This window comes from Bos grunniens, chromosome 6 (assembly GCF_055505025.1).
Source record: "Bos grunniens cultivar Pamir isolate PY7600 chromosome 6, Bosgru_T2T1.0, whole genome shotgun sequence".
NCBI classification, from domain to species: domain Eukaryota; kingdom Metazoa; phylum Chordata; class Mammalia; order Artiodactyla; family Bovidae; genus Bos; species Bos grunniens.
The window spans coordinates 112622171-112647318 of record NC_141170.1 but is presented as its reverse complement, the minus strand read 5'-3'; the positions used below and the strand labels follow the sequence as shown (position 1 = coordinate 112647318).

General features: G+C 39.4%; 1 protein-coding gene and 1 pseudogene across 4 annotated transcripts in view; one reads left to right on the top strand and one right to left on the bottom strand.

The window, feature by feature from the left end:
* PDE5A (phosphodiesterase 5A) overlaps positions 1-25148 on the top strand; it is a 147858-nt gene that overhangs the window by 506 nt on the left and 122204 nt on the right. For 2 of the 4 annotated variants that reach the window (XM_086407269.1, XM_086407273.1), the window contains exons 1-2: positions 244-424; positions 21536-22124. In XM_086407269.1, coding sequence (XP_086263395.1) covers positions 399-424; positions 21536-22124 — 615 coding nt within the window. In that variant the 5' untranslated portion in view covers positions 244-398. Of the gene's footprint in view, positions 1-243; positions 425-21535; positions 22125-25148 lie in introns of those variants that run through there. The other 2 variants (XM_086407271.1, XM_086407274.1) reach the window with 1 other exon arrangement.
* On the bottom strand, positions 24332-24445 carry LOC147371226 (U2 spliceosomal RNA; annotated as a pseudogene).

The following is a 25148-nucleotide window of genomic DNA, read 5'->3' as shown; positions in this document are numbered from 1 at the left end:
CGGACGCGGGCTGACTCCCAGGCGCACTCCTTTGGGGAAGGGGCCCGGACTTCGCCGTCGCCGGCTCGGGGCAGCGGCCTTCGGGCAGCAGGAGCTGGCCGCCTCGGGCGGGAGGGAGGCGCGCGCGGGGCGGTGATGGTGGAGGAGCCGGCCGGGGCTGGCCGCCGGGCTCCCACCCGCCGGCGCACGGCCGCGGTCCGGCCTGGCGCTCCCCGCCAGGGGGCGGCGCGGCGCGGGGCGAGCGGGCGGCGGCGGGCGGCGGCGCGACGGCGGGGACCGTAGGGAAGCCGGCTTCGAGCGACTCGCCTCACCTGGGCGAGTCGTCGCCCCCGACGCCTCCTGCAGTCCAGGGTCCGCCGAGGCCGCCTGGTGTGCACCTCCAACTTCCCACGTTTGCTATGTTGCCTTTTGGAGACAAAACAAGGTACTTCAGCACTGCCCCCGTCTTTCCCACTTTTCCCGGGGGGCGCGGTGGGGCCGGGTGCTGTGCTGGGTGGTGGCACCCGGGTCACACTGGCTGGGAGATGCTTTATTGAAAACGCGTTCTTTGACAGTTTTGTCTTCCTTTACATTCCTGCAGATGTAATATTTTTGAAATCTTAGTTGAGTCTTTTTAACTCCCGTTTCTCCCAGCGAACGTTCAGGGTTGCTATCGGTTTGATGACTTCGGGGGTTTTTCACAGAGGTGAAGGTTTGGGGACAAACCTTATCTCTTCTGTTTAATTATTCCGCCTTCCTTTTAAAATCCTCTTCTCCGTCGCTTTCGTCTTCTATCACAATATTTAATCTGGGGTGACCAGAGGGTAAACCCTGAATAAAAGTGGTTTCTTTCCGAAGGGCACTTTTCTGCGCGTTTGGGGTGAGCACCAAGCCCCTCTAGGCCTGGAATGATCCATTGCTGGAGGCCAACAGTTTCTAGAGGTCGCCTCCTCCGAGGCCGTCTGTCCCCGGATTCCTTTCACTGTTTGCACACTTCCACCCTTAATGAATTACAGCGCATAAGAGACTGGGCAGGAGAACTGGGCTGATCTTTTAAGTGTGTAGGGGGATGTTCTTTAGAGATGTGCCTTAGGCATATTATTAAGAACGAACTAAATTATTTATTTAAAAATAAGCGTTGATATCCTTTTCTTTGTTTTCTCTCCTCTCCCTTTAAAAACACAAACTTTGGGGTGTTTGGCGGTAGCTTTTAACTCATACATAAGAACACTTCACTTTGAGAATCTGCCAAAACTTGAAGAGTAATATTTTTTTCCTAATAAATGAATTAAGTTACATTTCTTTTCACATTTTTTTTTTCTCCGAAGTAGCATAGGATTAAAATCTCAATTCTCAAAATTACACTTCTTAGCGTAAAATTTAGATCATCTGGAGTTTTTATATTACAGTTGATGTTGAGAGTAGGCTGAACACTTTCTGTGATATGTGTGTGTGTGTGTGTGTGTATAATCTTGAGAGAAGAGTTTATGTTGAGTAGAAGTTGGAAAACGAAAGTGAAGATATTCAAGAATAGTGCAGGCCCTCAGTTTTAGGAATTACAAAGTGCTGGAAGTTGTCAGTGTGAAGAATATAATCTGAGTCTTGTGTGTAGCCATAATTTTTTCTAGAAACAATATTCCAGTTTGGGCTTATATTTGATAGCGTTAACTGGAGACTTAAAATTTTAAGAATGAGAGGGTGGACATAAAAATGCCAACCTGCTGAACACCGTGTGATTCACACGGTTGTGGTAAAATCTTACTGCAGACACTAACTGTACAGCTAAGTTGTGTGTGTGTGTGTGTGTAACAAGAAGCTCGTGTTACTTTGCTCCCCTCCTTTCTCAAATTTTGTATGTATAAAATGAATACTGTTGTAATTCAGGAAACTTGTGAAATAGAATAGTTCTGTAGGGGCAGTTTGCGTGTTTATTTATTTAAAATAAATTTGGATTTACTTAGATTGGCTATCTGCATCTGTAGACCGGCTTATTGGTAGAACTATTTCCTCCTTATTTGATTTAATTGTTTGACATTTATGTATGCGTCTCTGTTCTCTTCCCAGACTGAATGGTCTGCACCCAATAGTAGTCATTGAATAGAAGGAAGGTTCTGGCACTCCTAAACTCTCATTTAAACACCTGTGAATTTTGATTGACCTGGAAAGCAATTATTGCTGCTATATTACATTGTTTTCCATAATATCTTTCAATACAGAGCTAAACACCTCCTTAAAAGCCAGAGCGTGCAGCACACAAATAAATGGTTTTTAGCAATCAAAACCTGGTTAAGTGAATTTGAGAGCGTCAGTTGAACAATTCATCACATAATCTATTGGCATAAAAATTAGTTTGCGACTAGAAACTAAAACCTATGGAAAACTCCCACCCTTGCTGTTGTAGAAAACTTTGCAGTCCTACAGGTTTGAGATACCATGTTCATTAAGGGCTTATGTGCTCCCGCCTTTGCAGATGAAGCCTTTCTGGTGCTAATGCCACTTTAACAGCTGTTGTTATTCTTGACAGCATATTAGAATAATTTACCTTTCAATAGTTACTTACCGCCTCCATGATTGTGGGCAGGGTTTTATGTTATTTAGTATTGAGGAGGTAATATGATTGACTTTTTAGTGCTTTGTTTTGTACTAGACAAAAGCAGAATATTTGGCACATACTGGAAAGAGGAGATATTAAATGAGGGTAACTTTTTATGACTTCTTGGATCAAAGTCCAGAAACAGCAGTTTTACGCTCCCATACAGTTTTCTATGATAGACTTTTTATTTAACGCTGCAAAGCTGTGGTGAATTAGTTGGTGTTCCAGGTTCACTGTTCAGGATTCTTTCTTGTTTGTTTTTAATATTATTTTTTCATCTCTTGAAACTGTAATTATTATTGGCAAAATATTTTTCTTAAAGTCAGATGATGGGTGTAAAATAAATATTGCTATTCACTCTTTAAAATGATTATTTCTGTATCATATAGGAATATAACCTTTTCACAATTTTCAGACAAACATTTTGTTAAACATTTTGTTAAGTAATCATTAAGGTTGAAGACAATAAAATCCTGTGGGTATTGACTTAGTCGGGCTTTGATATTATTTCTAATATTTTTATTATGGTAATTCTGGTGTGATAATGTCCTTTTATCCTTGTATTGCTTATAACCAGGGTCCTTATAGCCAGCTCTAAGGCACTTTTTAGTGCCCTAAAAGTTCTCATGTGGATTGAATTTGGATGTGATTGAATCTGGAAGAATCCGCAGGAGCCCCTGAAATGATGCTTCTCATCGCTGTTCTGTCACTAATGTTCTCAAGGTTTTCTATTTAGTTCCATTTTTAAAGCCCCCAGTACAAGATCATGATTCCTAAAACTGGTAGAACCCAATGCAGTGGCAGTTAGTCATAAATATCTCAAAATAAATATATTTGTTTAATATTAATATAATACTTAGGCTTGTAATGCATTTCATTAACTTTTTTTTCAGTTTGTGATCTAAAGTGAAAATGAAGTCCCTCAGTGAAGTCCGACTCTTTGTGATCCCATGGACTGTAACCTATCAGGCTCCTCTGTCCATGGGATTTTCCAGGCAGTAGTACTGGAGTGGATTGCCATTTCCTTCTCCAGGGGATCTTCCTGACCCAGGGATCAAACCCAGGTCTCCCGCATTGTAGACAGATGCTTTACCTTCTGAGCCACCAGGGAAGTCCTAAAGGACTTGTCTTTGTGATCTAAAGATCTATAGAAATTGCTAATATTTTCATGAAGTCATCTTCAGTCCCTGAAGATGAACAACTTGTAGCGTTTTGATTATGTCGTGCAACAGAATCTCCTATTTAGATAGTTCCACCTGAAGCAGTGACTTGAGTCTTGTCTCTGATATCATTTCTTTAAAAATATTTGAAGGTGTTTTCAAGTTTTATGGGTAGAGTTTGTACCTTCACCCTTAGCTGATTACAGAGAGTATGTCTTACCAAGATGCTTCGCTTCCTCTAGATTTGAAGACATGATTTAACTTTAAACTGCTTGAACTTCATAATACATTTTAATAATGGTTGGGAGAAAGTTCTTTCCTACTTAACATGGCTGGGGAAAACTGCTTGGTGTTTATTAGTTTGTCCCCCAAATATTTTTCAAACTAACAGTTTGGTAAACCTGTAACTGTTGTATTGAGTTGTTTTCTTTCTTTGTTTTCAGGGCTAAGTGTAGGATAAAGGCTCTTCTTAGGATAAAAGCCTTTGGTAAGGACTGCGGAGAAGGCAATGGCACCCCACTCCAGTACTCTTGCCTGGAAAATCCCATGGATGGAGGGGCCTGGTGGGCTGCAGTCCATGGGGTCGCTAAGAGTCAGACAGGACTGAGCGACTTCACTTTCACTTTTCACTTTCATGCATTGGAGAAGGAAATGGCAACCCACTCCAGTGTTCTTGCCTGGAGAATCCCAGGGACGGGGGAGCCTGATGGGCTGCCGTCTATGGGGTCGCACAGGGTCGGACACGACTGAAGCGACTTAGCAGCAGCAGCAGCAGCAGAGTAATTAAATAAATCACTGAGTTGATTGATAGTGAAGGGTTGAAAAATGACTGAATTTTGAATGCAGAGTAGCTACTGACTATGCAGGACTTCCTATGAGATTAGTTTAGCTGGACAGATACAGATTTAGTTGACCAATTGATGTGGCTGATTGACGTGGCCTTGGAAATATCTGTTAAATCAGGTTCAGTTAAAAAAAAAAAAAGTACCTGTGAATTACAACCTAAGAATAAAAACTGAAGAAACTTTTCCGTATGAGTCATTCACTTGATACTTAGCTCTGTAATCTTACTTACTGACTTGGTATTCTCATTTTATTTTGAATCTTTTTTTTTTTCATGGTGTAAGTGCTTTATTCATTTTCTCTAACTGGCAGGAATTTATATGTATTGCCAACTAAATATCAGGTAGGTAAAGCAAACTGAGTGTTAAGTTTATAAGTATCATTCTGATAAATATTCTTAAAAGCTTCTAAAAGCCTTTTATTGGTAGGACAGGAAGTTTCCTTTGTTTTTTCCCGAAGATGTTATGGAAAAAAGCAAACTTTTCCAACTCAATATATATATGGATGTGTGTGTGTATATGTGTGTATATATATATGCCCCACTTGTAGTTTGTAGTGAACTTGCTTTTTAAAGTCTTAGGTGCCATTGTTAGCTTCTGTGTTCTTTGAAACTGTTTCCTTGATTCTGAATCATAAAGTAAGATTAACTTTTTCAAACTGTCTTTTCGGACTAATTTTATTACATCTAAACTTGAGAGAGAAGAGTCTCCTATCTGATATAATATCACTGGTAATAATCATGAAAAAAGTATTCACTTCTACTTTCTGTTGCATAAGCGTGCTGAGGTTATAAGAAAAGATCCTAATTTTTTTTTTTAAGCTGGTGAAATATTTAAAACACACACAGGATCTTTGAACTTTATAGAGCTGGAGATCATGTAATTCAGTGTTTCTCAAATTTAAGTAACCTTCCCCTGTTAAAGAAAGACATTCTTATTGACCTCCATTATTTTAGTTAAAAAACTTTCGGTCACAAATGACAGAAATTCATGTTGAACTCATACAAAATTGACATTCTTGGGGATTGGTTTGGATGTGAAATTCAGTGTAATGACATCATCATGTCAGTATTTTTTTTTCTTTTTGGCCTGTATAAATATCTAATCAATCTGTCTTTCCCTCTTTCTTCCCTCCATCCATCTCACCATCCATTCATCCCACCATCCATCCATTTGTCCAGCCATCCTTTTGATGCTATGCTATATTGATTTTAGTCTCCAGCAGGCTTTCTTCATGTGCTGGAACATTTTTCTTGGCAAGTTTATGTGGGTCTTAAACTTTTGATGTTTGAGAAATACCTTCTTATCCATGTCAGTCCTCTCAGAATTATTTTGGCCTTACTTGCATAATTTGCCTGCTCTGGACCAACCTTTATTTCTGGAAGAATAGGTTTGTCTCCTTACTTCGTTGGGGCAGTGACCCATAGTGTGATGTGTCAGTGGGGGAGGAGAAGTTCCCAAACGAAAGTGATGTGAGTGCACCCAGAAGTGCCAGCTATCTGCTGTACCTAGTATTGACTTTCTCTTATTTTAATGCTAGTTAAATGTGGAATTCTTAAGAGTAGATATAATTTAATCATAGCTATAGCATTTGTGCAACTGCAATACCAAAATAAATGTGTAAGTTGATTATGAATAAAATGATAAAACTCTAGCCAAATGCAAATTGACAACACTCATTAAATCATCCTTGCGGAGTGAATGTGGCCCTAATTGCAATATAATGCTGGGATCTACTGAGGCCATCTTGCCTTTGCTACAGTTGCCTGTGATGTTTCATTTTTCCCACTGGGTCTCTCTGAACAGTCATGAAACTATTAGTCCTATAGCACAGTACACCAGCTTTGGGTTTTACTTGGCTTGAAAGCATATTTGCATATTAAATCTACCTCTTTTATTTTCTCGTTATCCCAGAACCACTGGGCTGCAGTGTGACTGTAAACACAAATATAACTTGACTCCTAAAATTGCAGGATAGTAGTTGGTTATAAGGTAGTCATCCCAGTAATTTAAAGTATACGTCTTTGTCTGTCTTTGTTGTTGGTATTGTCATGAGTGTGAAAACAGAATTGCAGCATTTCCATTGAAACACTGTGTGTGTGCGTGTTAGTCACTCAGTTGTGTCCAGCTCTCTGTGACCCCGTGGACTGTAGCCCACCAGGCTTCTCTGTCCATGGGATTCTCCAGGCAAGAATACTGGAGTAGATTGCTGTGCCCTCCTCCTGGGGATCTTCCCAACACAGGGAATGAACACAGGTCTCCTGCATTGCAAGCTGGTTCTTTACCATCTGAACCTACTACAGATCTTCAAAACATACTTGCCTCAGACTCTGAGGGCTTCTCATACTTCAGATTGAGACATGCCAATCTAGTCTAATCTTTTCTCCATGTCTAAGCTGCAAAACAAATTGACTTACATATTTACAGCATAGATTTTGGTTATTAGATTTTCTTTTAAATGTAAATAGATACTTCTTTAAGGAACATTTTTCATACATGTGATTATGAATGCATGGAAAATTGCAAATCATGTCTCTTCCAACTCTTGGTCAAATTTGAATGTAAAACCATATGAAGTGGTTATGCATTTGATTTATATTTGGTCCCAGTAAGCTTCTGAGATGTTTTCATAGCTGGAGAAGACTTGGGAATGTTAAATAACTTTAGGCAGCGTTTGTTTCTAATCCATGCCAGAAGCAAGGGAATTACTCAGTGTAACATCAGAGTAGAGGTTATTGTAGAAATCACTTGGAGGTGTCTCAGATCTCTCCTGTTTCATTGAATACCCTGTTATAGTATGGTAATCTTTTATTCTTATTAACCCTTGCTTTTTTCCTTCTTTTTTAATTGAAGTATAGTTGATTTAGGAATATTGTGTGAGTTTCAGGTTTACAGCACAGTGATTCAGTTATATATGTATCAGTTTTATATATATGTATAGTATGTATATTTTATATATATGTTCTTTTTTCAGATTCTTTTCCGTTACAATAAACCATTGCTTCTTAAAGGGAACGCTGTTTGGCCTTTGGTAGTGATACATTTTGTTGTGAGAAGCTGCTCAGCATCTTGCAGGATGTTTAACATCCCTGGGCTCAGCCACTAAATGTCAGGAGCACCCCGATTGTTTTGACACACATTTCCAAATGCCCCCCAAAGTCTGGCACCAGTACTTGGTTGGGAACCACTGTTCTGAGCCCTTTAAAATTTACTTCAGTTTACGATGGTTGAAGGCCCCAGCTAGGACAGATTTAAGCTTCAACTCCCAAACTACGTCTTTCTTAAGAGTATGACCTTTAGGTACTTTATTTGCTTTCTCTGTAAAATATTAATAATAACATTACTTCTGGTGTTCTTAAGAAATTTAAAGGAAATAATGCATATTTTAAAATCTTTTTTTTAGAGTGATTTTCAGTAGGTTACAATTTATTTTATGTTGGAAATCATCAGTGGTTTAATTATAATTGCAAGTTTGGGGAGTCATCCCCCTATTCTGATACATGGAAATTAGAACAACAGAATAGGGATTTAATAGACTTTGTGTCCTCATTTTTAAAGTGAATTTTTATTAATGGTTTGAACAGAACCTTCTGAAGACTGTGTAAGGTACTGGAAAGGGAATCGGAATGAGAGTTCAGACCTCCCGTCTGTGTCCCCAGCTTGGTAACTGGCCCAGGTTAATAGACCTTGGCTTTATGTGAGATGGGAGTGGTGAGAAATCAAGGCAGAGAGATTTATAAATGAGTTTAAAATTCTCTTCCATCTCTAAGCATTCTTGATTCTCACCAGAAGAGCAGAGTGTCAACTTCTCAAATTTGAAGTTTCCTTCTTTAAGTGTTTTCCAAGTGAGAGTGGTGGATCTGGGTCAAAGTGTCCAAACATGGCGACTGAGACTGTAAAATTAGGGTCCAGGAGCAGGAGAAATATCTGTTCTATTTTATGTGAGTTATTGTGTGTTTTTCCTACAGATGATTTTAGCCCATTTCCATATGTTATCAACCATCCTTTGACAGGAAATTAGTACTCTCTTTTTGATATTCACATGAAGACGGAAAAAGCACTGGAAAGAAAGAGAAAGGGGTGATGTTTTAACAGTGGCCTTAAAAACGTGTCCCTGCATTGTGTTTTATGGATCATTCAGGGCCTGCAGCTTTTTGTTCTGTTTTATTTGAGGCGCCCTGCAAATCTCCCCAAATGTTATACCACACGAGGGTAACATCCATGAGGCTCAAGTATCAACCTACTTACAGAATTCCCCCAAGTAAGCCCCCTTGGGTAGGAACTAAAACGGACCGACTTTAATCCCTAAATCTCCTGTAGCAAATGTTAAAGCATTGTTTTTATCAAGTATTGAAACCACTCCCCAGTTTAAAATTATGGTTTTTATGAAATATTGTTAAGGTTTTTACCATAGGCAGTTAGTTGTATATTTTATCACAATTGTTAAACAGTTTTATTATATCTTTGGTATTTAGAAACCACATCATCCTCCAAATTCTATAACTTATTTTTTAGCGATTAAGTTCTGAGTAGTAATAGAAAAAAAAATTATGCTCTCACAGTGATTTTTCTCAGCTAAATGATCAGCTCTTATTCTTTATGTATTATTTAGAAAATTATGTCATACATAAGTAGTTATTGGTCTAAGGAGTCCATGTTTTTTCAATTCTAATTTGAGAAACTACAGACATTAGAACACCTTTTTTGTTTTGCACAAGTGTTTTTGTAGAGAAATTAGTGCTTTTAAACTAGGAGCTTGGAAAACAAATGGCTAACATCTAGTTATTCTGTAAAAATCCATGAATACATTCTTTTTATTTTTATAAAAAATTTAATTGCCTTTGAAAATATCCTCCAGTTAATGTTTGATTAACTTAAAAACAGTAACTGTAATATTTTAAACCTTTAGTACCAGACTCTGTGCAATCACTTTATAGGTGTCATTTTTCTTAATTTTCTTAAGAAGCCTATGAGGATTAATACCCTTATCTTCATTTTGTAGACAGCATAAATCTTAGAAGCGACTCCAGTTGAAGCCTAAGTCTGTCCCACCTGGGGCCCTTCATTCTCTACTGAAGTTCAGTGTCAGTATTAATGGAAACAAAGGAAAGACTCAGAGATTTAATATCATGAGAAATTTAACTCAGGAAGAGGCTGAGGTTCCTGCTGGTGCCTCTAATGTGCAAGCACGTCACTAAATGAGCTGCCTAGAGACCTTGCCCAAGTCGGTTTTGTTTCCATATATGATTTTAAAGCATAAAAAGTGGGAACTCTCTAGTGATATCTTAAAATAGAATGGCTGAAAATGTAGGTATTAGACTGTTAACAATTATATTCTTAGTATTAGGCTATGGATACCCTACGTGCAGTATATTTTCAAAGAATTTTTATCCTCTGGTACATTATTTTAGGCAAGAGTACAAAACACATTAAGCTAGTTGCTCTACAAGTAGGTTTCATCTAATTATATTTTTAGCTCATGAGAATTATTATGTTTACATTAGAATTTTACACTGCTTTGTAAATTGTTTCCTTTTCTTGATGCCAAGAAATTTTCTTTAAAACCTAGGCAAGGTATTTTAATTATTTTTCCCTTTCAAAGCATCTGGAATACTGAATATGTATTTGAAGGTATTCCTGTCTTTTTCAGATTCGTTTTGTAACCTGAGTGAGCAGTTCAACTTTGGTAGAAAGTAAAGTTATTATTGGATGGAGCTACTTTGTGTGTGTGTGTCCCTTTTGCTAATCATATTTGCAATGCCATGTGAGAGCTTGTATTTCACTATGCAGTGTTTTGCATATCCTATTTAATACTTCTAGATTATAGGCATTTGGAAAAAACTGATCTAATTAGATTAATGGAAAATTATATTAGTTATAATAATTATAAACTGTCGTTTTCCTTTCTGTGATAGGTAGTAATATTGAGTGAAAATGAGAAATTGCAAAAGGGGAAAGTTTTCATCCTTAACAGAGTATGTGCCATCATATAGTGACTTTCTGGTTTTTTTTTAAATGAATGTGCCTGTGTGCTCAGCCGTGTCTGACTCTCTGCGACCCCATGGACTGCAGCCCACCAGAATCCTCTGTCCATGGGATTTCCCAGGCAAAAATACTGAAGTGGGTTGCCATTTCCTCCTCCAGGGTTTTTAGTGAATATTACTAATCAATTTAAAAATTTTTTGAAAAGTGTGAGATGAAGTATAGGTGATATACAAAACTTAAAGCTATTTTAAACTTAAAGTAAAAACAGATATTATTAGCTTGCTACCATTAAATTTAATCATTACCTTGACTCTAATTTTAAGAATAATTTTCATCTTCTTTAAAAATATGAACACATGGGATGTGCAGTATGAAATAGCACTTTATTTCTGCCACGTGCGTAATTTTGATGAGATAAACTATTACAATGATTAAAAAAAAAAAAGACAATTCACCTAGACTTTCTGCCCCACAGATTTCCTTCTGGTTTGTTTTTTGATCATTCACAAGTGAATGTATTCATTCCATTCCTCTGTATATTATTAAAGACCCCAAGTGCCTGACACTGGAAATGCCAGTGCTCAGCCTTTTCCTGCAGCAGCTGCTGGAGCCTGGCTGCCTGGCCTTTTGAGACATAAACTCAGTTTTGTTGAGCGCTCCACCCACACTGACACATTGTCTTGAAGGATGCAGTGCTATTAACACTCTAAGGAAGCCTCATGAGGTTAAAATATGCTAAAGATTATTCCTCCTGACACTGATTTTTATATTACATCATCATTGCATGGGCAAGACTCTTGAGCTGCTAGGGTCTTCAGTAAAGTAGAATATTAAGGTAGTAAACTTCTGGTTGGATTCATTGTTTTAAAAGATTTGAGATTTAAAATCTAAGTCACATTTATGATAACTCATAGCAGGTTTTTATCAGCTTCCAGTTGGCTTCATTTCCTGCCATCTAATTAATATCAATTTGGGGGGTTCTTTACTTGCTCTTTTGAGGTTCTTCACTTCTTTACTTGCTCTTTACCTGCCTTGTGGGAAAGGGTCCCTTGGTGAGCCGTGAGCAGCATCTGTGCAAACTTGTGTTTCAAGTTCGAAATGACAAATGGTATTCACATTTATGTTACCCGAGAGGAATAATTCCCAGTGCTGATTTTGGGACCCTCCAGGGTTTCTGCATCTCACTTCCCTGGTGGTGCTAGTGGTAAAGAACCTGCCTGCCAATGCAGGAGACACAGGTTCAATCCCTGGGTCAGGAAGATGCCCTGGAGAAGGAAATGGTAACCCACTCCGGTATTCTTGCCTGGAGAATTCCATGGACCGAGGAGCCTGGCAGGCTACAATCCATGGGATCCCAAAGAATCGGACATGACTGAAGTGAGTTAGCTCGCATGCAGGATTTCTCCAGTTATTGTAAGACATATTGTAAAAGTTTAAGAACAAAACTGAATGTTTACCCATTTTAAAAGAGGCATATAATATAATTCATTTATGAGGTAAGAAATGTTTTGTGTAATAAAAGATGGAAGGAAATAACTCACTAGAGGATAATAAAACAGGTTTTGGTGAGGAGAGAAGGAATGATTTGGATGGGACGTTAAACATCAGGATCTTGTCATTGATTATAAATTCTTGGCATTAACTTTTATTGCATTTCCTTTGACTGTGGCCTATTTCTAGCATCCAGGGCCTGTTGTCTTTCATTAACAGCCTGGTAAAAGTTAAATCAGCTCAAAGATTTCAAGATGGTTGTTCTGTTTTTGTTTGCAGGGCAGTTAACCAAGAGTTGCTTATACATGAAAGTAGGGTTTCTAAGTTATTAGACCCTCCAGCAGAGGGTAAAATACCTTTGTGGAATTTGCATCCATTTCGTTCTTTTTGCTCAGACAGCTAGGATGTAATTTATATAGAGTTATGATGTAACTCATCTTTTTAGGGGGAAGCTTAGTGGGATTCTATAATAAATAACAATCTGCAGTATCTTCTTTGGACAAGGACCTAGATGGTCAGGGTGTGTGTAGACAGGCTGTTTCCAAATCATTTCAGACCCACTCAGCCTGTGGGCCTGTGCCACCAGGAACATGACCGTTCTTCCCCCTTACTTTCTCTGAGTCTCTTGGTTGAACGTCATGAGGAAATAAACACCATTGGCCCTTATGCCAGCTCTGCGGCTCCACTGGAAAGGGTCTAGGAGATGGCAGCATCTTAAGTAGGTGGAAGAGATTTTGAAATGCTTCCATGTGCATTTTCTAGTTTGACTTGAACTTCAGCCCCATGAGATGAGTGAAAGAAGAAGAAAGAGAAGAAGCTGAGGGGCAAAAGGAGATGACGAGAGTTGACTGACCTAATAAGAATCACCACCTATTGGTCTGCTGATAATGTTAGCACTTGTGGGAGTCTTCCTGACCCATTCAGAGAGCTGCCCATTTTTACAATGAAGAACTTGTGTTCAGGAGAAAATGAACTCCAGAGAAGTCGTGATTGTTCAGTAGAATTATCTCCTGATGGCCAGTTTAGTATTCTTGACTCTATACTCAACTGAAGATAGTCACCACCTTGCAGGTCAGGAAGAAGTTAGAACAGGCAGTATTTCCCCTACTGGATACAGGATGAAATTGAAACTCAGAAAAAGAAAATTGTTTGCTATTGGTTACAAATCCCATTGGTACAAATGCTAAAGTATAGATTGGAATTTGGGATTTATGACTAAAAACATAGCCTTTCAGTGCTTCCCAAGAATTTTTAGCAATGTGTCAGCCTCCCTTATATAAGTAGATTGCAGTTTTTTTTTTTTTTTTTTCCTCTACTAAATATATGGTATGATTTGGACAGTAAAATGAAAAGGCTTGATGTAAGGAAGAATTTTATGCCACAAATTATTAATCTAAGAGCTTTTGAAAGTTCAGTTACCATAATACACAGGCTCCTTTGTGCTCTTTCAATGATACAGTTAGTTATTTGATAGCACAGAGCTCATTGATGTGCTACACAGACCTACCTTTTCTTTGATGTCTATCTGCCAACAATTTCAGTTGGGAAAAACAGAATATCAAATGACTAGTATGGTCATTTGAAATAAATTAAGTATAATTTGAATTTTAGATACTGTTTATATTAAAACTGTATTCATTATTTATCTGAAACTCAGCTTTAATTGGTATCCAGTATTTTTATTTGCAAAGTCTAGCAAAATCACAGTGGACAGTGACTGCAGCCATGAAATTAAAAGACACTTGCTCCTTTGAACCTAGATGGCATATTAAAAAGCAGAGACAAAAGTCCATGTAGTCAAAGCTATGGTTTTTCCAGTAGTCGTGTACAGATGCGAGAGTTGGACCGTAAAAAAGGTTGAGCTCTAAAGAATTGATGTTTTTGAATTGTGCTGGAGAAGACTTTTTAGAGTCTCCCGAACTGCAGGAAGATCAAACTAATCAACTGTTAGGAAATCAACCCTGAATATTCATCGGAAGGGATACTGCTGAAGCTGAAGCTCCAGTACCTTGGCCACCTGATGCGAAGAGCTGACTCATTGAAAAAGACCCTGATGCTGGAAAGATTGAGAACAGGAGGAGAAGGGGGCAGCAGAGGCTGAGATGATTAGATGGCACCACCAACTCAATGGATGTGAATCTGAGCAAACTCAGGGATAGGGAGGACAGAGGAGCCTGGTGTGCTGAGGTGCACGGGGTTGCAGAGAGTCAGTCCTGAACTTAGTGAGTGAACAACAACAGCAGTGCAACCCTGAGAATTACTCTCATCTTGAACACATTTACTGTGCATTCTTTTCAGTGCATCATTCTAGGTTTATAGACCCTGACCTGTTTTCAGAGAAACAGGCATGAGACTCAGTCAGATTATTTTAAGGACACTGTCCTTCAGAGTTTTTGTTCTGAGCCCCTTGACACAGTGTTTTTGCGTCAGAGATTTAGTGCGCCGTCCTTTTGTGGTCTGGATGGAAAGAATTAAGTTAGAGGATGTGCTGTTACAAGCGAGCGTGTTCTTTCTCTACCGTATATGTTTAAATTTGATTGTTTACTCTTTCTACTGCATCTGGATGTTATGAAGTGTCTTCTTCATGACAGACATTGATGTTCTGGGAACTTCTATATTCTTATAGGTTGTAAGACTTGGAATAGGAAACCTAGATTTGATATCTAGTTTTGCTACCAGATAGCAGAGTGTGTTTGGTTCAGCCATTTAGAAAGTAGGATTGTTAATACCTGCCTCACCAGGTTTAAATAAAATGGTGCTTTTTTCTTCCAGTATCTCTGATAGACATACTTTTCAAAATCTCATAGACTCAAGGAAGAGAAAGAAGGGCAAGTAGAGATCCTGTCTCAAGCCATTGAAGTGATTTGCCCCAGGCAGAGCTATCAATCAGGTTTCTTAAATCCCATCTGGTATATTTACCCTCATATGTGACATGTTCATCTTTCCATCTTTATTCATTTATATGCAAAACCCACGTCAGTACTCTTGCCTGAAAAATCCCATGGAGAGAAGAGCCTGGCGGGTTATAGTCCATGGAGTCTCAAAGAGTCAGAGACGACTTTAGCGGCTAAGCAATGACATATAACTTCGTATGACAGCAAAATTCAGTATGTGTATAAAGCAACTTCTGGACACACTAAGTCTCAGTTTGGGAGGAGAGGTCTGGGCTGCTCACTCCTGTATCCTGGTGGCAGCGCAGTGCCTGGCGTGCACAAGGGACTTCATGAGAAAAATACAGTCTAGAGCAAAGGACACTTAAGTGAATCCAGTTAAAATGAAGAAGTATCAGTGAAAAGGTTTTGATTGGAACTTTACTTTGAAAAATGGAACCACAGGTTATGAACGTAAATTTATTTTAGATCTAATAAAATTTAAATTATGATGGAAATTTAAAGTAGACAGTTTCTGGCAAATAACTTTACTTGTTTGACATTTGCAACAAAATCATAGAGTTATTTTTTTCCCCAAGTACAGTTTTTAAAAATTAACATTTAAAGATCTTCGGTTTTTCCAGCAGCCTTTCTTAATCTACAATGCACTTATTTGAACAGAATTCTCTCTTCAGGTATTTGTTGTGTTAATGATCCTTGTTGATTTTGTTAGCTGGTTTTTAATTGGGCTTACCCTTTAATTATCAGTGGCTTTATGTAATATTAGAATAGTCTCCAACATCACTTTGTTCTACTTCTAGAAATTCTATATCTTATGTAAGTTTACATTTCAATCTGCAAGTGATTTGTATTTGTAGAGCTTAAAGTGTTAAAGAACAGGAGATGATCAATACTAGTCTTAGGAAAGAAGGCTCACTTCACATAGCCACGTAGGTCATGTGCTGCAAAATGTCAAGGGATGCCTGAAAGGAGAGAGGTGTAAGAGATGATTTAATATTATTTATGGCTGGCTTATAAGTAATTGTTTTGATGTTATGATAGCTTATATTTTCCTCCACAGGCATATATATCTACAGGGACTCAGATAATCAATAATGTGGTCTTAAGAAAACATTTCCTCCCATGACTGGTGGTTAATAAAAATTGTTGATTGAATGACTGAATATACCAGATCTACTTTTCCTGTGTCATTTAATACTGAGTTCATTTCTCCAAGAAAGTGTCAAGAAATACAACACCTGTGAGACAAATTAAACATAATAATGCAAAATATCTAACAAAGAATGTGGGGGCACTGGCTCTGTTTAAGATGTATAACAGGCCCTATGGGATAAATGAGGGTAGAGTAGCCACGATCAGTTATGAGGCTTACATCCAAGGGGTGGTGACCATTAATAGCTAAAACATAATGTTGATTTTCTAAGCATTCAGATTTTCAAAAGACTGTTGTCCTTTTTAATGCAGTTAGTTTAGGAGGCTTCATTTATTTATTTATTCATTCACTTCACTCAGATATTTATCAGGGACATAGTATTAATATGTGACAGACATTTTCTAAGTACAGGAATGCAGTTGTTTACAAGACAGATGATTATGAAATTTACATCTCCTTGGAAGAAACAGACAGTAAACCAACAGGTTAATAAACAAGAAAAAATAGATGATAGTAAGAATTCATTACCACTCTTAATGGCAGAAAGTGAAGAGGAACTAAAGAGCCTCTTGATGAGGGTGAAGGAGGAGAGTGAAAGAGCCGGCTTAAGACTAAATATTAAAAAAAAAAAAAAAAAGCCAAGATCATGGCACCTGGCCCCATTACTGCATGGCAAATAGAAGGGGGAAAGTTGGAAGTAGCGGCAGATTTCCTCTTCTTGGGCTCCAAAATCACTGCAGACCGTGAGTGCGGCCATGAAATCAGAAAACGATGGCTTCTTGGCAGGAAAGCTGTGAGAAACCTAGACAGTGTGTTGAAAAGCAGAGACATTACTCTGCCAACAAAGGTCCGTATAGTCAAGGCCATGGTCTTCCCCATTGGTCATGTACAGTTGTGAGAGCTGAACTATAAAAAAGGCAGAATGCCAAAGAATTGATGCCTTCGAACTGTGATGCTGGAGAAGACTCCTGGAAGTCCCTTGGACTGCAAGGAGATCAAACCAGTCAGTCTTAAGGGAGATCAACCTTGAATATTCATTGAAAGGACTGATGCTGAGGCTGAAGCTCCCAATATTTTGGTTACCTGATGCAAACAGATGACTCATTGGAAAAGTTCCTGATGCTGGGAAAGATCGATGGCAGAAGGAGACAAGGGCATCAGAGGATGAGTTGGCTGGACGGCATCAGGATGCGATGGACGTGAACTTGGGCAAGCTCTGGGAGATGGCGGGGGACAGGGAAGCCTGGCGTGCTGCAGTCCATGGGGTCGCCCACAACTGGGCGACTGAAGAGCAACAACAAGAATTCAGATCGTGTTGGGGGGAACATAATGTGTTGGGGTCCCTTGAGAGGTGGAGTGAGCAGGGAAGACCTGTCTGTGCAGGTGAGGAGGGAGCTTTGACCTGCCAGATGCAGGTGAGGAGAGCGTTCCAGCCTGGGGGCAGTCAACGTGTGATGTGCTTGAGGAGCGTCAGGGAGGCCTGTGTGGACAGGAGGGACTGCAGTCGGGGATTGAAGAGTTTGGGTTTTATTCTCAATTCAGTGAGAAGATGTTAAGGCTTACTTTTTCAAGGATTGCTCTAGCTGCCATGGGGAGAATGGGTTGAAGGAGGCTAGTATGATTTCAGAGAGTCCAGTTAAGGGCTGTGGCCATAGTCCAAGATGAGAGATGACGCAGCTTGAACCAGGGAAGATAGAAATCAGCAGATTGGACTATAGGGTTTTGGAAGTCAGCTGGACAGGACTTGGTTGCTAGATTGGATGTGAGTTGAAGGAAACAAATTCAGAGTAATTCCTAGATGTGCAGTTGAGGAACTGGGGATGGTGCTATTTATTGATATGAAGAAAATGGACAGGGAGTGAGATTGGAGCAAGACGAAGGGTGGGGCGTTAGGAATCGTGATTTCACCACTTGAAGGTGTCTGTTTAGATGTTGTCAAGTAGGTGGTGTGATTAAAATGTTGATCACCATTTTTCAGTGAGAAGATAGGAAATAAGTTGAGGCTGTGTTTCAGGTTTGTAGCTGACATAGTTAAAATACCTGTTTTTATGTTGATTTGAGAAGTTTTTCAGTTACATATACATATTTTTTAATCACATAAACTAGATTAGCTTAAACATATTGCTGTGTTCCTGTTTCATGTTTTACAAAACATTTTATTCAAATGCTTCCTGTACATTTTTCACATGCATATCTGATGTCAGTGTCTTTGGCACAATCTTTCTTTGTGATTTTGGAGGTTACATAAACATTTCCCAAAGTATGTCCCCCTCATTTCTATAGAACTAGAAGTTTTTGAGATACACTGTTACCAGAGTATATTCTTATGACTAGAAATTTTGTCCCAAGCCACGGTATGCATTTATAAAATATTTGGCTGCTGCTGCTAAGTCACTTCAGTCGTGTCCGACTCTGTGTGACCCCATAGACATCAGTCCACCAGGCTCCCCCGTCCCTGGGATTCTCCAGGCAAGAACACTGGAGTGGGTTGCCATTTCCTTCTCCAATGCATGAAAGTGAAAAAGTGAAAGTGAAGTCACTCAGTCGTGTCCGACTCTTAGCGATCCCATGGATTGCAGCCTACCAGGCTCCTCCATCCATGGGATTTTTCCAAGCAAGAGTACTGGAGTGGGGTGCCATTGCCTTCTCCAAAATATTTGGCAATTACATTAAAAAAAAAAAATTCTGTGCTGTAGGTATATACTGGAGTAATGTAGTAAGTACTTTTTAAAGAGAGCTTTAAAATGTATCTAACACTTGGAATTATGAGATAATCCTGATAATATCTATGTTATATTTTTTTTTACCCATTTCATTCTGGATTGGTGTCAATTCAGGGTAATATATATTTACCAAACAATAGATTATTGTTCAAAATAAAATAACTCAGGGAACATTCTATAAGTGAAAGACTTAGTGGAGACCCAGAAAAATGATTAACTCTTCTCTCCTCCTTCTGGATCTTGTTTTCACTTAATAGATTGTGCTGATTATTCATATCAGTACCTTGTAATATCTGCCTCATGTTCTATTTGGGCTTCCCAGGTGGTGCTAGTGGTAAAGAACCTGCCTGCCAATGCAGGAGATGGAAGAGATGCGGGTTCGATCCCTGGGTTGGAAAGATCCCCTGGAGGAGGGAGTGACAGCCCACTCCGGTGTTCTTGCCTGGAGAATCCCAAGGCCAGAGAAGCCCGGTGGGCTACAGCCCATAGTATTGCAAAGTCGGACATGAAGCACCTTAGCACAGGCACAGTGTTCCATTTATAAACATGCCATGATGTATTTTGCCAGGCTTCTATTTATGGGATTAGTTTGCTCTTATCTTTGCTATAACAAACAGTAAATAAATACACTGATGCTTCTTTTGCCGTGTGTGTAAAATCTTTGGAACAAAGGATACTTGCATTTTAAAACTTGTTAGATTCTGCCTGCTTGCCCTCTGAAGAGGTATTATCAATTTCTGCTGCAGCCAGAAGGATTGGAGAGTGTCTGCATCCTGGCTCTTTGATGAAAATAACCAGTAAACCGTTGCCGCATGGAGATTGCATTGCTCTTATAGGCCAGTTCTTTTAAATATCCTCAGTGCTTGCAAGTTATTGTCTTCTGAAAATAAATTTTTGAGTTTGAAGAAAAATCAGGCCTGTATTTGGAGAAAAATCAGGTCTGCATACGATATGTATTAAGTTAGCCATTACTCTAGGCTTTTTGTGGTTTTATTTGCTTATTCAAAGCAAGGCTCAGTGAAAAACAAGATCTAGCTTTTAGGCAAAACTAATGTTCTTATATGACTTTGAATTTTTTTAGAAGTTAGTTTCAAAAGTTCCCAGAATGTTTAAAGTAATGGGGGCATCAATTGGCATCAGATTACAGCTTCCCAAGAGGATTTATTTGAACTGAACAACAGTCTTTTGGATGTGTATGATCTGATATATTTAGCTTAAAAAAAAAAAAAATACTGACTATGAAACCTTTAGCTCAGATAGGTTTCTTCATGGAGTGGCACATAAACAACATAAATAATTTAAATTTTCTTGGATTTTTATACTAGTTATTGCCTATTTTTTGTTTTCCTCCTTTATACAAGGAGTAAATAGAAGATTATTCTAGATTATTGGACATGCATTATTAGGATGTTATTAATGGAAGTCTACGATCTTTCTTCTACATACTAGATCAAATTGTTTCTTTTTTCTATTTCCTTTCCTAAATCTAATCTATATATAGTGGTATAGATAAAAACTGTCTAAAATTAAGCATGTTACCTAGCCAAATTCAGATAATTTAAAAAATTTTTTAAATATTCAATTTCAGAATAAGTTGTGTGTTTTAAATAGCAAATTTCCATGCCTGTGTTTTCCGAAGACTGTCATCAAATGTAGTGGCTTTTACTTTAATTCAAACTGATTTTGAGAGGAACCAACTTGACACCTGATGCATTATAAATCAGATATCTGAAAATATATGTATATATGAGCTAATCTTTTATTAAAATGTTCAGTGAAACAATTGTTTTCAGTTTTTCAAAATAAACTGTCTTAAATAGACCGTTATGTTTTCATTTTCTATGACAAATGGTTACTGCATCAGTTAACCATGAGAGGATTTTAGAAGTTTTCAGGGGTAACAGCATTTAAGGAGGGAGCTTCCCAGGTGGCACAGTGGTAAAGAACCTGCCTGCCAATGCAGGAGACAAAAGAGATGTTGGTTCGATCCCTGGGTTGGCAAGATCCTCTGGAGTAGAAAATGGCAACCCAGTCCAGTGTTCTTGCCTGGAAAAGTATATGGACAGAGGAGCCTGGCAGGCTACAGTCTGTGGGATAGCAAAGAGTCAGCCATGACAGAGCAGGCACGCCACACACACACACACACACACACACTCTGTTTTGTTTTTATTGAGGTATAGTTGCTTTATGGTGTTGTGTTAATTTCTGCTCAGTGTTGAAGAGAATCAGCTATGTGTACACACACATCCCCTCTCTCTTTTGGACCTCCTCCCTTATCCTCCCCCAACCCCCCGCCCCATCTAGGTCACCACAGAGCACCGAGCTGAACTCCCTGTGCTGTGCAGTAAGTTCCCAGCACCTGTCTGTTCTCCACGCGGCCGGGCACATTCCTCAGTCCCAGTCTCCCAGCTCACCCCCTGCACGTCCACCCGTCCACTTTCTACATCTGCATCTCTGTTCCTGCCCTGCAGATAGGTCCATCAGTGCCATTTTTCTCGATTCCATATATATGTCTTAATGTAGGACATCTGTTTGTCTCTTTCTGACTTACTTCATTATGTATGACAGACAGTAAGTCCATCCACGTCTCTGCAAGTGACTCTGTATCCATCCTTTTTTATGGCTGAGTAGTATTCCATTGTGTATATGCACCACATCTTATTTATCCACTCCTGTCTTCCTCAAATCTTTGATGTGCCTACATGTTCTTTTCTGCAGAGAAATGGTCAACGCATGGTTTGCTGAGAGAGTTCACACCATTCCTGTGTGCAAGGAAGGAATCAAGGGCCACACGGAATCCTGCTCTTGCCCCTTGCAGCCAAGTCCCCGTGCAGAGAGCAGTGTCCCTGGAACACCAACCAGGAAGATCTCTGCCTCTGAATTCGATCGGCCGCTTAGACCCATCGTTATCAAGGATTCTGAGGGAACTGTGAGCTTCCTCTCTGACTCAGACAAGAAGGAACAGATGCCTCTAACCTCCCCACGGTTTGATAATGATGAAGGGGACCAGTGCTCGAGACTCTTGGAATTAGTGAAAGATATTTCTAGTCACTTGGATGTCACAGCCTTATGTCACAAAATTTTCTTGCACATCCATGGACTCATCTCCGCCGACCGCTACTCCTTATTCCTCGTCTGTGAGGACAGCTCCAACGACAAGTTTCTTATCAGCCGCCTCTTTGATGTTGCAGAAGGTTCAACACTGGAAGAAGCTTCAAACAACTGCATCCGCTTAGAGTGGAACAAAGGCATCGTGGGACACGTGGCCGCTTTTGGCGAGCCCTTGAACATCAAAGACGCCTATGAGGTAAATGAACTCTTGGAACAGAGGCAGGGTGGGGCGTGGAATATGGATGGGGCATGGGCAACTACTGTCAATCGTAGGGATATTTGAAACTGAGATTTCATCATTTACAAACTTATTTAAAGTGGGAATCTATGGTTAAGAACCTCCCCATCTTTGAAAGTCAGTTTCTTCACTGGTGGCTGAGTCCAACACAGCGGCCTTAGAGAAAGGTTGTCTTGTTCTCCTTAATGATAACTTGACTTAGCTCATCTCACAGTTGTGTTCTTTCATTGTTTTTTCTTCATCACTATGCATATCCCCGGGCTTCCCTGGTGGCTCAGAGGTTAAAGCGTCTGCCTGGAATGCGGGAGACCTGGGTTCGATCCCTGGGTCGGGAAGATCCCCTGGAGAAGGAAATGGCACGTTCTCTTTTCTTAGTCCTACACACTCCTTAGATATGTAATCTGTAGACACTGTATAGCAGCATTTCTTGAGCTTACATGACCACAGAATGCTTAGAAGTTGTAGTGCAGCAGTAGAGAGCCAAGCAGTGGCCATAAAATAAAGTAGTGTTCAGATTGAAGCTAAGAATAAAAAAGTCTCTTAGATAAATTAATTTTAAGAAATGGTCAACATTTGATTCCCATTTTAAAACTTTGTAACAGAATGGTATACATTTGGAATTCAACTGTTTTATTACTGATAAAATAATACATTCACATATTTAAAACATGACATGATCCACAGCTTAGACCAGTGAGTTTCAGTTACACCACAAATGTCAGTGATGTTCAGTCAACACATCATCTCCTCGTCTCCCAGGCCATCACTCATGCAACTTTCTTGAATGTGGCACAGCATTTATTAATAATAAGGTATTGACACAATAATCAGAACAACTTATATGAATGTGTTGGAATTTTCCTAATACTTGGAAACTAGACATCATCCAGTATTTAGATCAGATTGTTTATCGCTCAGTGTTCTTCAGAGAAACAGAACCAGTAGGATATATAGAGATAAATAAGAAGTGGTTTATTGTAGGAATAAGCTCACTTGGGAATGGAGGCTTAGAAGTTCCACAGTCTGCCTTCCATCTGCAGGCTGGAGAACCAGGATTGGTGTAGTTGATGGTATAACTCAGTCTGCAGGCCTAAGAATCAGGGGGGCCAGTGGTGTAACTCTGGTCTGTGTTTGAATCAAAAGCTTTAGAGCCGGGAGCTCTGGTGGACTGCAGGAGGGCAAGAAGAATATGGATATCTTAGTTCAAACAGAGCGAATTCGTCCTTCTTTCCTCTGCCTACTCAAGGGATGGGATGATGCCCACTGGCATTGATAAAGATCTTCTCTACTCATTCTCGTGATTCAGATGTTCATCTCCTCTGGAGACATCCTCACAGACACACCTAGAAATAACGTGTTATCAGCCGTTTGGGCATCCCTTAGCTGACAAGTTGACACATAAAATTAACTATCACAGATTGCCCTGAAGCCCTGGTCTATGTCTGATGGAAGCCTTACGCCTCCCAAGATTTCCTATGTCTAAGGATGTATATTGTCTAAATAACCCTCTTATTTCCTAAGGCAACAGGAATGCAAAACTTAGACCCATCTCTTGTTTCCATGGGGCAGCCTCTCCATGGACACCATGATTTTTAGGGAGAAAAATTGGAGGGTTCTTAGGGAAGGGTCACATCACCACTCACGTGGCCTTTACCCTCGAGCTGCAGCTCTTCCCGCCCCAATCTCATTCCCCCCTTTTCAGTCCTTCCAGATAAATAGTCTTCACTATCTCTCATCCTGCGGGTCTCAGGTGCTACTCAAGTGAATTTCTGATGAATAAAATTATTTCCAAAATGAATTTCAGAAGAAAGAAGTAGCAATAGCTGCTGTCCCAATCTTAATCAATTACCAATTTTGATACATTTGTCATGTTGTAATTGTGTCCCAGGGAACAGAGTTTGGGAACTGCTGTATCTTTGTTAAATGCTCTAATAATCTTTAGATATTCCACTTTGTGGAAGAAGACCAGCATATAATTTGGCAAATCTAGTTGGTTATTTCCTTTTTTGTTTTCTGTTATTTTTATCTTTATATGATTTCAAGCTTATAGAAAAGTTGCAAGACCAGTATCAGAAACTTGGGTATACCCTCTACCCAGATTCTCTAATTGTTTATATTTTGCCCCATTTGCTTTATTATCTTCTTTTTCTGTGTGTAATGCATGTAAGTAATGCATGCATATTATTTTTTTCTGAGCCATTCGGAGACATTTTTCTATATGTATTTTCAGATAAGAACAGATACTGCACTTGATCTTAGCTAAAAGGCTGAGAAGCAATTACTATACATATTTTCTAACAAGAATATTGTCTTCCACAATTGTCATACTTTTATCAAAATCTGGAAATTTTTTGATACAAAGCTCTTAGCTAACATTCCATGGACAAATTTGGTCAGTTGCCCCATGAATGTCCTTTGCAGTGATTTTTTCCCCCCTTTGTTCAAGGCTGTCACTCAGGGTTACGTATTGCATGTATTTGTCCTATCTTGTTATTTTCCATTAAATCTGCAGTAGCTTCTCAGTGCTTCTCTATCTTTCTTGACATGTATTTTGGAAGGAGACAGGCCAGTTATCTCGTAGAATGTTTTTCTTGAATAGATTCACGTTAGGCGCTTTTGGCAGGAATACCACAAACGTTCTTTCAACCTCATTTGGCTTTACAGACGACGATCAGTTCTTCACCTCTGCACCAGCTGGGGTGTCCCACAGTCCAACTCAGTCCTGACACTAGTTGCCTGGAGTGAGTGCAGACCCCAAGGTTAGGGACCCTGTTGTACAGCTTTGTCCCCACTTAAGATGCCAGCCATAGGAAGGACCCCCAGGCTAGCCACACTTGCTTCGGGCTGACTGCAAATGCAGGGGTTCCCCACTCGGGTTTAATGATTTGCTGGAATGACTCAGAACTCAGGAAAGTTCTTAAGATTGTACTTAAGAAAGTACTTAAGATTGTAGCTGTATGTTTATAAAGGATAACATTCAGA